Source organism: Leucopleurus acutus (genome assembly GCF_964270905.1).
Source record: "Leucopleurus acutus genome assembly, chromosome: 1".
NCBI classification, from domain to species: Eukaryota; Metazoa; Chordata; class Mammalia; order Artiodactyla; family Delphinidae; genus Leucopleurus; species Leucopleurus acutus.
Window position 1 is genome coordinate 145,606,559 of NC_139142.1, and position 15,753 is coordinate 145,622,311.

The 15,753-nt window shown below is 35.0% G+C and overlaps 1 protein-coding gene across 1 annotated transcript in view; it reads right to left on the bottom strand.

Moving 5' to 3' along the window:
- IREB2 (iron responsive element binding protein 2) overlaps positions 1 to 15,753 on the bottom strand; it is a 49,579-nt gene that overhangs the window by 4,122 nt on the left and 29,704 nt on the right. Inside the window, exons 10-21 of the mRNA XM_082845713.1 lie at positions 14,505 to 14,605; positions 12,352 to 12,468; positions 11,119 to 11,278; positions 10,166 to 10,301; positions 8,905 to 8,989; positions 8,385 to 8,541; positions 7,949 to 8,073; positions 6,369 to 6,473; positions 6,130 to 6,272; positions 3,320 to 3,467; positions 3,112 to 3,234; positions 247 to 432 (exon numbers count right to left, since the gene is read on the bottom strand). Of these exons, the coding sequence (XP_082701839.1) occupies positions 247 to 432; positions 3,112 to 3,234; positions 3,320 to 3,467; positions 6,130 to 6,272; positions 6,369 to 6,473; positions 7,949 to 8,073; positions 8,385 to 8,541; positions 8,905 to 8,989; positions 10,166 to 10,301; positions 11,119 to 11,278; positions 12,352 to 12,468; positions 14,505 to 14,605 (1,586 nt within the window). The remainder of the gene's footprint in view (positions 1 to 246; positions 433 to 3,111; positions 3,235 to 3,319; positions 3,468 to 6,129; positions 6,273 to 6,368; positions 6,474 to 7,948; positions 8,074 to 8,384; positions 8,542 to 8,904; positions 8,990 to 10,165; positions 10,302 to 11,118; positions 11,279 to 12,351; positions 12,469 to 14,504; positions 14,606 to 15,753) is intronic.

The following is a 15,753-nucleotide window of genomic DNA, read 5'->3' on the forward strand; positions in this document are numbered from 1 at the left end:
ACGTGTGTAATTGGAAGTCCATGTCTTCCTTCTGGACTAAGTATACAGTGTTTTCTACTTTTCCTCGGAGAACATCAACTATATTAACATCAGTTTAAGTACAGAGAAAACAGAGCCTTCTCAAACTACAACTTGTTCACTAACTGACATAAGTATGCAATTTACAGTAATTGTTTCTTACTCAATTTACAACCATCTATTTAAATATATAGTACACAATCATATATTTGAGAATTTTAGATATACCTTTATATTTAATGTAACTCCAGGAGACAGTTCTTCAGGAAATGTTAAAGAAAATGTTTCTCTGCCAGAGAGGCCCAAAGAATCTGCATTTTCTCCTGGAAGGAACTGAAGTGGAGCTATGCCAATTCCAATCAAATGATCTTTGTGAATTTTTTCATAACTTTCAGCCAAAACAGCTTTCACACCCTGTAACAAACATGCATTTTATTTCCTCCATTCATCTCTGAAAGTTGCTTTACTGAGTATTTTAAAAGGAAAAAAATTCTACTTTTGGCTTTTCTGTAAAAACTTTAAACCCAACACCCCATACTAAAGGTCAATGTTATATCAAAGTATTTAAAGAAATCTTTTATAGGTTATTTTTCTCTAAGTAGCTCCTTAACTCCTAACTGCCCCTCGGCCATTCCAGGGTTAAGTACTGGCAGTGCCTACCATATAGTAAGCGCTCTCTATAATTGGGGGCGGCTGCTTTAAACTCAAAAAGGGCTCAGGAGGATTTCTGTTTATGGTAGATCTAACATATGTGTTCATCAAAACTCCCTTTTAAATTGCCACTAAAATAAAAGAATAAAGAAGTGTAAACCCATAGCAACAAAGGGAATAGGATGTGCAAATTCTATAAATATTTAGAAAACAGAGACTTAGCAGACAATGTTGAAACTACAAACTGATAAACTGAAACTAAGGTGATACCAGTAAGATTTGAGTCAATCTGCAACAAAGAACCTAGAAAAGGCTTGAGACTCAGAGGCATGAGGTTCTCAGAACACTGGGATAGTAGTTAGAAGTCTATAAAAAGCAGTAAGATCCCCAGCTCAGTTTCCACACAAGAGAGGACGCTATTCTCCGAACAAAATCAGCTGAAGACCCATGTTTCTCTACTCTTTTTCATTATTATCCTCCTAAGGAGTTTTAGACATTTCCCTTCTAATCACATCTTCCTCCTCATTGTCCACCACCCCCCCAAATTTAATGTCACAAATATACTGTGTTATCTGTTTATATATGTATATGTCTATGTATACTTCATACATTAGAAGAGTAAGATTTTGTTGCACCCCTTGGGAGTGCCATCACCCTGTAGAGGATGGATGCTCTAGACTGAAGAGGAACACTAGGCTCACGGGAAGTCTGGGTGAGAATACTATCAGAAATGGGGGGAGTAGGTCTGTTTCTTCAATGGGTCTCACTGAATGGCCCAGAGAAAATATTTACAGATACTAACATATAGGGCTATCTCAATGAAAAAGGTAGCTTATCATTAGTAAGGCCCACTAACAAAACGCAGCTCACAACTACAGCTTGTAATCAGTTTTTTAATGTCTAACTGAATGGACAGCCAAGGATCAACAGCTATATGAGGAAAGCCCGCAACAACAAAACAAAAAAAGCTAAAAAAACTTGAGGGAAAAAATGGAAACCTATACCTATAATTAATATTCACGATATAGACATACCTTGTTTTTATTGAGCTTTGCAGCTACTGTGTTTTTTAACAAATTGAAGTTTTTTGGCAATTCTGTGTCAAGCAAGTCTACAGGCTCCATTTTTCCAACAGCATTTGCTCACTTCATGTGTGTGTCACATTTTGCTAATTCTTGTAATATTTCAAATGTTTTCATTATTATTTTATTTTTTATGGTGATCTGTGACAAGTGATTTTTTTTTTTTTTTTTTTTTTTGCGGTACGCGGGCCTCTCACTGCTGTGGCCTTTCCCATTGCGGACCACAGGCTCCGGATGCACAGGCTCAGCGGCCATGGCTCACGGGCCCAGCCGCTCCACGGCATGTGGGATCTTCCCGGACCGGGGCACGAACCCGTGTCCCCTACATTGGCAGGCGGACTCTCAAACACTGCGCCACCAGGGAAGCCCATCTGTGACAAGTGATCTTTGATGTTACTATACGACTTGCTGAAGGCTCAGATGATGGTTAGCATTTTTTAGCAATGAAGTATTTTTTAATTAAAGTGTGTACAATTTATTTTAGATATGCTGTTGCACACTTAATAGACTACAGTACAGTGTAAACATAACTTTTTATATGCACTGGGAAACTAAAAAACTTGTGCAGCTTGCTTTATTGTGATAATCACTTTCTTGCAGTGGTGAAGAACCGAAACTGGAGTATCTCTGAAGTATGTTGGTACTTAAAATTATTATCTTACAAAGACAAAAGAATTAGACTTATTCCCACAACTCCTTAGAGTATTTACATTTTAAGGGGGAGGGGAATTAAAGATTCAAAACAAATGACGTTTGTATGATTATGATAGCTGTGAGGGCTGTATTTTGACCAGCCTCTTCAACAACTACAATTGTAAAGAGAAGCACAGGATGAGTATGAAATGGCAGAGAGCACACGTCACAGGACTATTCTCTCCAACAGATTCCCTATTTGCTCTTCAACAAGGAAACAGTTTCAACAGAAATGTCTTCCTAGCAGACAGCCAGGGACCAATATCACCTATTTGGAAAAAGATAAAAGTAAAATGTGGCCCACTATCTCTGAGTCGTTAACCTTTGATGGAGCAAATCATAGAAAATTAAATGAAAAGGGGGCAAGTAAAACTACCAATGGGTATAATTATTATTATAAAGCAATAATTTAAGACAGAATATCCTTTCCCTCTACCACATTTATTTTCACAAGTAAGACTGATGTAATTTTAATTAAATTCAGAGTATTAAAATGCAACTAGATTAGTACAATGTATTATATAAGGTCACTTAAAAATACCCACAGATGAGATCCAAGTAGGCATACAAAGTCTAAGTGAACAAAATGAACTTTGACAGGATGTTACTGACAAAAGGGAATATTTAAAACTCTTTGAAGTTTAAGATAAAATTTAAGAATCAATACCAGCAAGTATGGTCCTTTGGCAGCCCAATCTCTTGAATTTCCTGAACCATATTTCTTCCCTGCTAAAATAATCAGTGGGATACCTTCCTTCTGGTACAGCTCTGCAGCCTCAAATACATCTAGCTGTAGATTAAAACAAACATAAGAAATTTTAATACAAATTTTGATCTAGTTAGCAACTGCCTAAATACTCTGTATACAACCTTACCGTCTGTCCTGATGGAAAATGAACTGTTTTGGGAGCTGGTTTTCCAATGAACTTATTAAAAAGCTTGATATTTGCGAAAGTGCCTCTTGTCATCACAGCATCATTACCTCTTCGGGCTCCGTAAGAGTTGAATTCACGAGGGGTAAGGCTGCAACAAAGTTATGAAAGTTAGTTTTTATTTTAGATGGAAAATAATCACATTATTAAATTGTAAAACTTACTCATAAACACTTTTTTATTATGGAAAATTTCAAGCATGCACAAAAGTAGAGAAAACAGAACAGTGAATGCCCAGGAGCCTATCACTACTCTACAATAATCAATTCATGGAATCTTTGTTTCTTCTATAATCATCCTCCATTAGACTGTTCTGAAGAAAACTCAGATATCATATTTTAACTGTATACATTTCAGTATGTTTCTCTAAAAGATATGGACTTAAAAATACTACCTTGTTACAGACAAAACCCTCCGAACTTCTTAATACCAGCTAGCCAGTCAATATTCAAATGTCCCTGGTTTTCTTATTACTTTTTTAGTTGTTGGTTTGCTCCAATCAGGTCCAAATATGGTTTATAAATTCATCCAGTTGATCTCAAGTCTTTTTTAATCTATATGTTCCCTCTCCTTTTTTGTCCCCTCTTATACTTTATCTAAAGAAATTAGGTCATTTGTAGTGTAGTTTCCTGTATCTAGACCGTGCTGACTGCATCTCCACAGTATCATTTCATATGTTGTTCTCCCTCCTGTATTTCTTGTTAACCAGATGTCAAATCCAGTGACTTGACAAGGTTTGGGTTTTTAATTTTTGCAACAATGCTGCATAGGTCGTACTTCCATCAGGAGCACATGATACCCAGTTTTCTCTTTCTGGAATGCTACCAGTGAGTGATCATCATTGTCTAGACTACACTAGGGACTGCAAAATGATGATACTCTATTTCTCTTATTCCTTCTCCATTTTTTAGCTGGAAAACTTCTATGAAGACAAACTTTCCTTCATCAATGATTTGGTTATAATGAAATACATCCCATACAGAAAAGACTTTATTGTTAAATAATGAGATGGTTTCCCATCATCTTCCAAAGGTAACTTGGAGTTTTTAATTTTTCTCTTTTAGTATTATTATGAACTCATGGATTTAAACATATTCATTATGTTTCAACCCATTCCAGTTATATTCTTTATTGACGCTCAACATGTCCCATCTTTGAGCAGTGACAGATTCAAGTTGGCTCCTGAGACCTTTTGACAGAAAGCCTGGAAGTTAATTGTAGTTTGGTGGGAATTAAGACACTCTTTGGTAGTCTCTATAGCTCCTTTGCTTTTGGTATAAGACATCTAGAATCATCTTGTATATTTTCCAGGGCCAAACCTGGAATCAACCATTTCCCTAAGACGAATTGGTTGCTTGTCCTAAGAATTGGTATTTAGACACCATTATCTGTGTGCTATGGGTATTCACTGCTACTGGATTGGTTACTATATAAATGACCTTTTAGGGACAAGAGAAAACTGAGCATAAGCATCTCAACAATCAACAACCAACTTCCATCAGTCTCTAATTTGGTCTTTTATGTAAAGACAACAAATATTCTTCTAATTTAAACATCTTATCTCAGGATGTACATTTAAACACTGTACTTCAGGATGGAGATGGTGAGGGGTTTGAGTGTCTTTAAAAATAAAATTTTTAACTGACGAAAACTAGGGTATTAACTGTGCTAAGAAATCCATAACAGCAATTACAATAAATATAAAAATTGTGTATTTGAGAGAAGTGGTGGCTTTTTCTTTGGGAGGGGGTTGGAATCTTTGTCACAATTACGACCAAGATGGAAATCACCTTTTAAAAAATATTTGAGAGAAATAAAACTTATTTTATTTCTCACCACTATGAACAAAAGCCGTGTGTAAAACAAACTGATTTATCTTCATCAAATTACACCAAATGGAGTTGCTATTAGCAATTTCTACCAAAAAGTGTTTTAATTCCCACCAAACTACAATTAACTAGAAAATAAATTCAAACACAGATTTCACAATAGCACTAATGAGATTATAGTAAGAGCTATGCAGTATTACATGTCAAACAAAGCTAGGTAGCACTGATTTTTATAAGATATTTCAATGAAAAGTCTTATCATTTGCATAGCTCAAGCATCAAAAAGCTAATCAGGCAGCAATACCACAAATTCTACCTTTAGCAAAATTTTGTCTCTGGCGTCAAAACAGTTCTTTGATAACCGAGCAACTCTACGTTATTAATCACACAGAAATGAAACAAAATCTTTCTAGTTTTGGATTTATATACCCTATGTAAATGATCTCCTTCACATTCACATTTATTATTCTTGTGAAATTTTACACTCGAGAAGCAGAAATTCATTGTCTTTTCATTTGATACAGATCAAGCCTAGCCTCACGCAAGTACATTTTATAGCCCAAAATACACACATTTAAATTGTGCAGTCCAACACTGGAAGATGGTTAGAACCATCAGGCTTTATTTGGTAGGTCAAACCAATCTGACTTTTCAACAAAGTAGCACTGAAAAAGAGAACTCCTGTTTCCAATTAGTTGTTTACTTAATGGACAAGGGCTCAATTTAAAATAGTAATTTCAATTTCTAAAGTTACAAGCAAAAGCAGGTACAACAGGTATCCCAGTTATTGCTTAGGTCAAATACATAGACAATCAGACACCCATGATAGCATGTAATTTACTGGATAAAGGAACATGACCAGTAAAAGCCTCTTAATTAATGAGAAAGATAAAACAAAAACAGCCTATAACCATGTACACATACCCTCTGTTTGTCAAATACTTAGCAGCAGGACTACTCCTAGCAATGCTTCCAGCAGGTGATATATGATCTGTCGTGACAGAGTCTCCCAGATATAATAAGACATGGGCATTTTCAATAGGCTGGAGTGCAACTGGCTCTTTGGTCTAAAAGGTAAAAAATGTTGAAGGCATTTAACTCTTCATGAGGTTTTTAAAACTTCAAACAATTTTTTAAGTATCAAATAGTAAAAAAGTACTTACAAGCTTATCAAAAAATGAAGGACATCTGATATAAGTAGACTTTAAATCCCATGGAAACAAAACTGAATCTGGTACTTCTAAAGAATTCCACCGTTTATTTCCCATCTGTGAATATGGTTTTGGTTGATAAACCAAAAGAGAGATAAAATGGAGTCAGAAAAAGAGGTTTATGAAAATGAGGAAATTAACATAGTACTTAGGTTAGAATTAAAAAAAGAAAATAGGCCTCATCCATTTGGAAAGAAAGCTAAAATACTGCATTCTATAAAATTATGACATTTTTGGACTGAACTGATAAAATTTTCTCATCGAATTCCAGCACACCAGATTTTCAGGAATGCCCTAAGAGTTAAGTTTCAATACAAACTGAATGTGAACGACTTTACAGAACCCCAGAAAAGCTAAAGAATTTAGAAAGATCTAAACATGTTGCTTAATTTAAAACATTAAGCGTGTTTTGGGGTATACTTTTAATATTTAAGAATATTATCATGGAGAAAACCTTTTTTTTCCCAACATATTTGTCCTACATCACTGTATTATTAGTCCTGCCTTCGAACTATGTTCAAAATCTCACCATTACTCACCACCTCCACTGCTACCCCAAATGTTCCATGCTATTACCATTTTTTACTTTGGACTACTACATACAATAGGTCCTCCTGACTCTATCCTTATTACCCAACCCTCTTGCCCCAATATAGTTTCAATTCAAAGACAGTGTAATCTTTTTGATTATGACACTCCTGTTCCACACCTTCCAATGGCTCCCCATCTCACTTCAGAGTAAAAGATTAAATTTTAATAATGGCCTAAAATTCCCTATGTAATCTGGACATCATTTTCTACCACGATCCTTCTTACTTCCTATGTTCTAGTCACACTGCCTTCATTACGATTCCCTCCTTCAGGCCGTTACACTGGTCCCTCTACCTGGTAAGCCCTGTTCTTTTTTTTTTTTTTTTTTTTTTTGCGGTATGCGGGCCTCTCACTGTTGTGGCTTCTCCCGTTGCGGAGCACAGGCTCTGGACGCGCAGGCTCCGCGGCATGTGGGATCTTCCCAGACCAGGGCACGAACCTGTGTCCCCTGCATCGGCAGGCGGACGCTCAACCACTGTGCCACCAGGGAAGCCGAGCCCTGTTCTTTGTTCACATATATGACTAACTTGTTCACCTCCTTCAAAACTTTGCTCAAATACCATGTTTTCAACTATCCTATATAAAACTGCAATCTACTCCCCAAATTTTACACAATTGGTTCTCTTTACCCTGTTCTGTAATTTTCTACGGCACTCATTACTTTTTAACATATTGTGTAATTTACCTAATTATTCTGTCTACAGTTTACTATCTGCCTCTCCCCTTGAGAACTTTGTGTTTTCTTCACTGATATATTCCAAACAGCTAGAAGAGTGCCTGGCACATACTAGGGTCTCAATAAATATTTGTTGGGCTTCCCAACAAATTTAGAATCAAAATTTAGAATCAAATTTTAATTTTGATTCTATTCAGAAAGATACATGAAATAAAGAAACACTGCCACTTTATTAAACCTTTTAAGAAACAAATGAGAGTCTTACCTCTGTCTTCTCTTTTAATGCTTTAAACATGGATAATACAACATGTTCTTCCTCTATCTGATGAACTTCTTCTCGACTAGGCCAAATATCATGTAGGTAAATATTCCTGCCAGTAGGGTCAGTACCTGGTTAAAAATTTTTCATATGAAATTTAATATAAAAAGTAACTCCCTCAAAATGTTCACATCTTTTCAAAGACACATCACAGAAACCAAGTATATTATTCAACAAGAGTGCTTCAGGTGTAAGCAGCTGAAAGAACTAATTACTTGCACATTATATATTCTTCATATGAATCAAAAATTAATAATGCATCGTGATAAGATTTTCTGAAATAATTCAATAAATGAACAGTCTAGGAAACATTTCAAAAGTACAACTTTTGGGGAAAAAAGTGTGTGCAGGTATATATGTATACATATAAAGGAAAAGATACCTAAAGGCTCCGTCTGGAAATCTATATTCACTGTGCCTGCTATGGCATAAGCTACCACTAAGGGTGGAGAGGCAAGGTAATTGGCACGAACACAATCACAAAGACGACCTTCAAAATTTTTATTTCCAGATAAAACTCCACAAGTAACCAAATCACCCTGAAAAAACAAAAAACACAAATGAATATATTCAATTCAAGAGATGGTACAAATTTGGATAATCACATATAAGAAATCTCAAATATTACACTTCTGAGGGCATGATAACCAAAAGCATTATTTCCAATTATTAGGTACAGAACTATCAATACTGTAAATAAACTAAAATAATTCCTGCACTATTAAGGAATTAGTTCAAGGTTCTAAAAATGACTTCAAAGGATCATTTTATGATTGATAGGTTACCCTTCCCAAGAGATGAAAGGACTACAGAAATATAAACACATTAATATATATTTTTGATAACAGTGAAATACAGTTAGGAAAAACCATTTGGATGTCTTACTGATCCACACAGTTTACCTGTTTTACTGCATTTAAAACTGCTTCTGATAAGGGTGCTGTATTTCCCACGCATGTTGAACATCCATAGCCAACTATTTCAAATCTGCATTTCAAAAAATAAATGTGATTGGACAGAAAATCACAACATTTGTAAAGAAAGGACAAGTCTTATCTTTCATTTCCATCACTGTAGTAAGATTGCTGAAGAGAATATTCACAACACAGGAACCTTCATCAACATGTTCATGTCACAGCTTTTGAGCAATCAAGTCTGACCCTCAGCCATGCTATCTGTACTGAATGCAAACCTCTGAAGAGCCCTGATACTTAGGACACTCCCTAGTTAAATCTGGTTAACTAAATCTGACACAAAACTTATCAAACTACGCAAGAAAATTCTTCAGATACTACTCGCTAGGAATATAACATGTCCGTTCAAAAAATCGATATTATACTGTCCTCCAAAGGGGTTTAAACTGTCAAATATCAAGAGGACCTGGCTGCAACAATCCGACCAAAGGCCCCCAAAGAGGCACTGTAATTGGGTACTCTGATAGGAGTAATCTTTTAATTCTCAACCAACTAAACCCAAGAAAAGCTCCTGACAAAAACTCCAAGATGATATAACTTAAAAATTACAGGTATAATCCTCAAAATTACTTTCAGCTGCTCTTCTAAACAAAGAAAAAAACCTAAAACTTGGCAGTTTTGCAAAAGAATTGATTTACGTAAGACACTATGTTCCAAAATACACAGTGAAAACACAGCTAGCATCAATTATTTTTTTGAGTACATGAACAATATAAGTTATTTTCTCAAAAGTTCAGGGACAACTTAACCTATGCTTAATGGATATAATAATCTCACAAAACCTCAATTAAGACAATTTATTCAGTTAATAATGCAACCTATATCTTACTCTGTTCTGAAAACTGATGATCTACATGACTCATGCAAATTATGCAGTACTTGGTACCATCCCTTACCTGTCTGTCACTGTTACTTGGTTTTACTTGTTTGTCTTGTGTTTCCATCTTTAAATTAGAGATCACATCTCCTACTTCTTTGTAGCCAACACAATGCCTTGCTGCTCATTGAATATGCCTAGTAAATGTCTGCTGAGTAAAACGGCCTCAAAGATTTTGTGGTAATGGCAAGGCAACAAGTAGAACTAAAGCGTTTTTTTCTATCTTCTTTTTGTATATGAAAGGTCCTAACAAGTAGTTTCAATCACTGCTGAATACCAATGTCAATATAAAGAGTGGTAACCATCACTTACCCGAGCTTACTAAGATATGGTAATACTCCACTTGAACTGAGGTAATGTGTAACCATCCCACTGCCTGGAGATAAACTTGTTCTTATATAAGGTTTAACATGCAGACCAGCTTCAACAGCTTTTTTAGCCAAAAGACCTGCAACAGTAAACAAACAATAATTTATTATGGCAATGTTTCTCTCCCTCTTTCCCTCATATTAAAGTAGGAAGTAAGAAAGGGTTTATGGTTTATTTTACAGGTCATCTCCAATACAGGTTAGGGTAAAAGTCTAAAATTCACACATTTACTGTCATTATTTTGTTCACTTTATTCTACTGATTTGTTTCATTTAAAACAAGTATGTGTGGTAGATATACTATATGGTATATGTGGTAGATATACTATAGCTTTTACATTATAAATTATTAATATACAATCTGATATCATGGCATCATGCACACAAATGGAAAAGGATATATAATAACATCATGTACACATATAACACATATCATTAAATGAACCATTTTAAATGCTATAATCGTAATGAACTAATAGCAATTTAACATTTATTATACTTGATTTTATACGAACGATTAATGAATTGCTCCATGTACATACAATTGATTTCATTTATATTCCTTGTCAATAATCTTTTACTTCGTGTCTCAACTGAATCTAATACACTGCTATGGTAAATGTCTAGTAGATCAAAAGATCTGCTAATTAACTATACTTCTAAATTGACAGAAAAAACATATACAACCTAAAGCTCATAGATACATGTTATAATTTTAAAAATTCACCTTCTTTGTAATAAAAACAAAATTAATAACATAAGTCAAACTTAGGCTCCTTAAAACCTAATTAAAAACTCAGGTTCTCAATATCAAACACAGGCATCAATACTCATGCATAATCTAAGAAACAGAATGTGAGTATAACAGAAAATGTATGGCTATAAACCACAGCCTACCTGCAGCGAGCATGACAGATGGATTGCAATTATTGGTACAACTGATAACGGCAGCAATGACCACAGATCCATGAGACAGCTTATATTCACTTCCTTCATAATGAATAGAGACGATATCATTTTGCTTTTCAGCTGCAATTTGGAAGCCTTTAAATCCAACCTATACAAATTTGCACATAAATATAAACTAAATATTCTGGATATGTATAGAAAAAAAGACTGGTAGAAAATATGGCAGACCCTTGACTTTTGATAAGTTCTGACTATTTGTGAGTGATGCTGAAGTTCCATGTCATTCAGTAGTTATAATTCAGCTGAAGCATGAATTTGAATAATCATGACAGGAGTCTGGTGGTGTTCCTAAGCTTTTATCTACTGAGTCCAGCCAACTACTCATGATCCAGATCTTACTTGGCTTTGCTGTTCTTTATTCATTCCTACTTAACAGTAATTCTCAAGAGATGGTACAAACATTTTCTGTTAAAAATGTCCTTGAACATTTGCTTCAAAATGATCCTGTGTGTCTATATGTATGTAGAACAGATGAAGAAAGATGGGTTATGAGTTAGTAATTGTTCAAGTGAGGGACACAGGAATTCAATACACTATTTTATTCCTGTAGAAGTTTGACATTTTCCTCAAAAAAAAAAAGAAAAAAGAAATTATAAAAAGAAAGGCTCTGAAAAGCCAGCTACTAGTTCTCAGAATAGAAAAAGTGACAAGATTGAAGCCATGATTCTCAAGACGGGAAGTACAAACCCTGAAAGTCAAAGAGGTCACTTGGTATTTAGTTAATTTACCAGACTTTAAGAGAGTAATCACAACAGTGTAGTGGTTTTGTCCTAGTCTGGGAAATCACAAAAGTCTAGAGCAGTGCTGCCCAACAGAATTTTCTGTGATGATGTAAATATTCAATAGTTATGCTGTCCAATACAAGAGCCACAGCCACATGTACCTATTCAACTTGAAATGAGGCTATCATGACCGAGAAACTCTATTTTTAACTTTAAATTTTTATTTAAATATACCCAATCAACCTCTGGTCCTCACAGTGGATCTGGGAACAAGCTCATGAAATGTCTGACTCGCACTTTGGACAGAGGCAAAGGAGGGGGCTGCTGGTGTGTACCAATAACATATAAAAATACAGCAGTTGATTGAGTTCATGGGTCATCCTGCTAGTTCTTCACTACTTACTTAGCACAAAGTGTATTGACAAATAAGGTAATCTACCTTTTCATTTAAGCAAGCTTGGAAATCACTTTTCATATCTGTCAAAGCAACTCTATCTTGAGGTCTTTTTGGACCACTGACAGAAGGAACTATTGAATTCAGATTAATCTGGATCACCTAGGAAATGAGAGAAAAGAGGGAGAAAAGTAGTTAGAATTCTTAAGTACAGATTCCAACATGAGTACTACTTTCTGATGCAGAATGAATATGCTCACATTTGTTTTAATGCAGTTTGTTTTAATGGTGATATACACTCCCAAGAATATTTTAAAACAACTCCATTTAATTTATGAAACATAATATATAAAAATTTGCTAAAAGACTAGCAGACCAGTATGCAAACTAGCACACCACCAACCATACAGTCTATATAAAATTTTTTCCCCCCCAAATGGTTTTTTCCCACAAAGATAACACTGTCTTCACACATGCCTGATGATAAAGTAGATGCCTGTGCCAGCTAAGTTTATTGCTTCTGAGCTCCAAATTCATCATTCTTTGCCTGCTCTGTGATAACAGAGGTGGGCTCAGTAAACATTTCTCCTTTCTCAGGTTGTACGATGTTAAGTCTGGTCAATAGAGGGTGCTTGGGGGACGCAGCAGAAAAGGGTTTTTCTACTCCTGGTTCTAGTTTAGCTAGCCAGGCCCCTGCATACCATGCTTTTATTCCTTGGTTTAAAAAAAATCATTTTATAAAAATTCCACCTCCCAGCTAGGTTTCTATTAATTTCTTCTGGTATTTCTACCATTTCCCTATGTACATTTTATTTGTGTATAATCAATTCAAACAAATTTTTTTCACTATGGCTTTCATCATTATTTAACAGCCCTGTTTATTCTGGTTGAGCACAACTGAAACACCTGCTTTTCCTACACTTTTATTTCATGGATCCAGGTGATCCTAGTCTGTGTATGTATTAGTTTCTCTTGAAATCAACATCCTGGTGAATTTTAGTTTTATTTCTTATCTATCTGGTCAGGTTTTTAATAGGCACATTTATTCCATTTCATTATACCACCAAAATGTTTCCATTTAATTGTTCTTATTCTTTCCCTTTTAAAAAAAAATGTGGACAGAGCACTAGATTTGATAAATGGTGCTGAAAGGGACCAGAAAATAATCAGAGAAGTTAGAAGATTTGCCCAGAACGTCACACAAATTCAATTCCTATGGGTTCTATATGGCACTCAATATACTATATGTATTCACTTATTCACCTAACATGTTACTGAACATCCACTATGTGCCACGCACTCTTCTAGGAGCTGGGGACAGAGTGCCAAACAAAGCAGGTGAAGTTCCTGTCCTCATGGAGCCTACTTGTATTCATTCTAGTGAGGGAAAGACAGGCAAATAATTATACAAATTGATAGGTATCAGGCAGGGATACAAGCTATGAGGAAAAATAAAGCTGGGTGAGAAAATGGATTTCCCAAGAAAAAAGAGCTTAATAGTTAACCATACCAATGATAACACCAAGTTGATTTAGATCCCTGACACACTTCTAGAAAGTGAATTTTATTACAACTTTCCTGAAAGTGAATTTACCTACTTCAATATAAATTTCCAAAACATAAGAAATATTTACTTAGACTGTAAAAATATCTTTAACATTTAAGATCACATAACTGTATATCCCCTTCATAACGGTGGATTTTTTACAAAGTATAGACATTAACCAGGTGTAGACATCATCAAAATTGATATTTGGGGAGTAGATTATAGTATTCTTATCCTAAAATAGAAAAAAATTAGACTGATAAATTGAGACAATTTTATATTTTAAGTAATAAAAATTGAGACTTGATAAAATGTCACAAAATTTACTGTAATATAAATCTATGTAAAATTAATGAATAAAATCAGAGTGGGTCACAAATAACATTAACTTGTTAAATAATAACAGCTATCATTTATTGAGGACTTACTATGTGCTTGAAACTGTCATAATGAATTTGTACTTAACCTCTTAAGAATCCTATGAGGTAGATATTATCTTCATATTTCAGAGATGAGGAAACAGAGGCAAAAAGGTTAAAAAAGTGCCCAGGTTGTATAGCTGGTAAGTCTTAGAGGTGGGATTCAAACCCAGGTGGTCAGGCTCCAGAATTTACAGCCTTAACTACTATTAGGTGGGTTATTGTGTATATACCTGAGAATATTCAGGTTCTCTTGAATTATCCTGGTCATTTCGAAACAATTTCACAGCTTTAAGGTATGTTTCCATTGACTTGAGTTTGGCTTTGTCAAAACCTAAAAAGATGATTGACAACAATAAAAATCCTTTCAGAAATTTTTAAATCTTTGGGGGTAACGATGCCGAATTTCAGTGATGAGCAAGAAACAAATATTACTTATTACTAAGCACTCAGAAAAGATTTCTTTACAAATTGGTATTATTCTCAATAGTAAAAATTTTACCCTTCATGAAAAGACTTTATAAAATACATACCAGAACCCCCCCTTTCAAAAGTTACTCAATCACAGACAAGATCAGAAATACTGAGCCAGTTATATAAAACTCACAAAAATATTGTTTCCAAGAGAAAAGCCAACAACAAAATTCAACATAATAAATCACTAGCCACCATGAAAGATGAAATTCATTACTTTCCCTAAACAATAAGCAACATTAATATAATAGTCAAAATGAAAGAATAAAGTAAATGAAAGTTAAGAATAGTTTTACAGAGCAGAATAGAGATTTAACAAGATCTTCCAGAAATTAAAAGAACTTAGATGTTAACAATAAAGTTTCCAATTAAACATTCTGGTAGTTATCTGTAAGCTTGATGAGAAGTAAGTAACTGTGGCAGATTATATTTGCCAATGACTGCCACAACAATATCTATCCCAAGTTACATGTTCTCTTACAATGTGACATTGACATTCAACCATCAAGAGGTAGAATCTACGTTCATTCCCCTTAAACCTAAGCAATGTAATTTCTAGCCGGCTAGCTGGCTAACTGGCATGTACCTTCTCTCTCCCCAACCCCCTACACCCCTGCTCTCTCAGGTTACCAACCCTTGAAAAGCCACCATGTGAGAAAGCCCAGATTATATATTCAGAAACCATAAACAGGTGTTCTGGCTGACAGTCCCAGGTGAGTTCCCAGCTGACGGCCAGCATTCACTGCCAGACATTCAAGTGAACAAACCTTCAGGATTCCTGGCCCTAGCTTTTAAGTCTTGCAGTTGAGGCTCCAGACATCATGAAGCAGAGACAATCTGTACCTGTATGAATTACTGACCCACTGAAACCATGCAGCAATAAATGATTATTGCTGTTTTAAGCCACTAAGTTTTAGGACAATTTGTTACACAGTGACAGATCATTATGACGTTAATTAATATCAATATGTAAGGAATAAGGCATTTCTCTCTTGAACATTCTGCCAC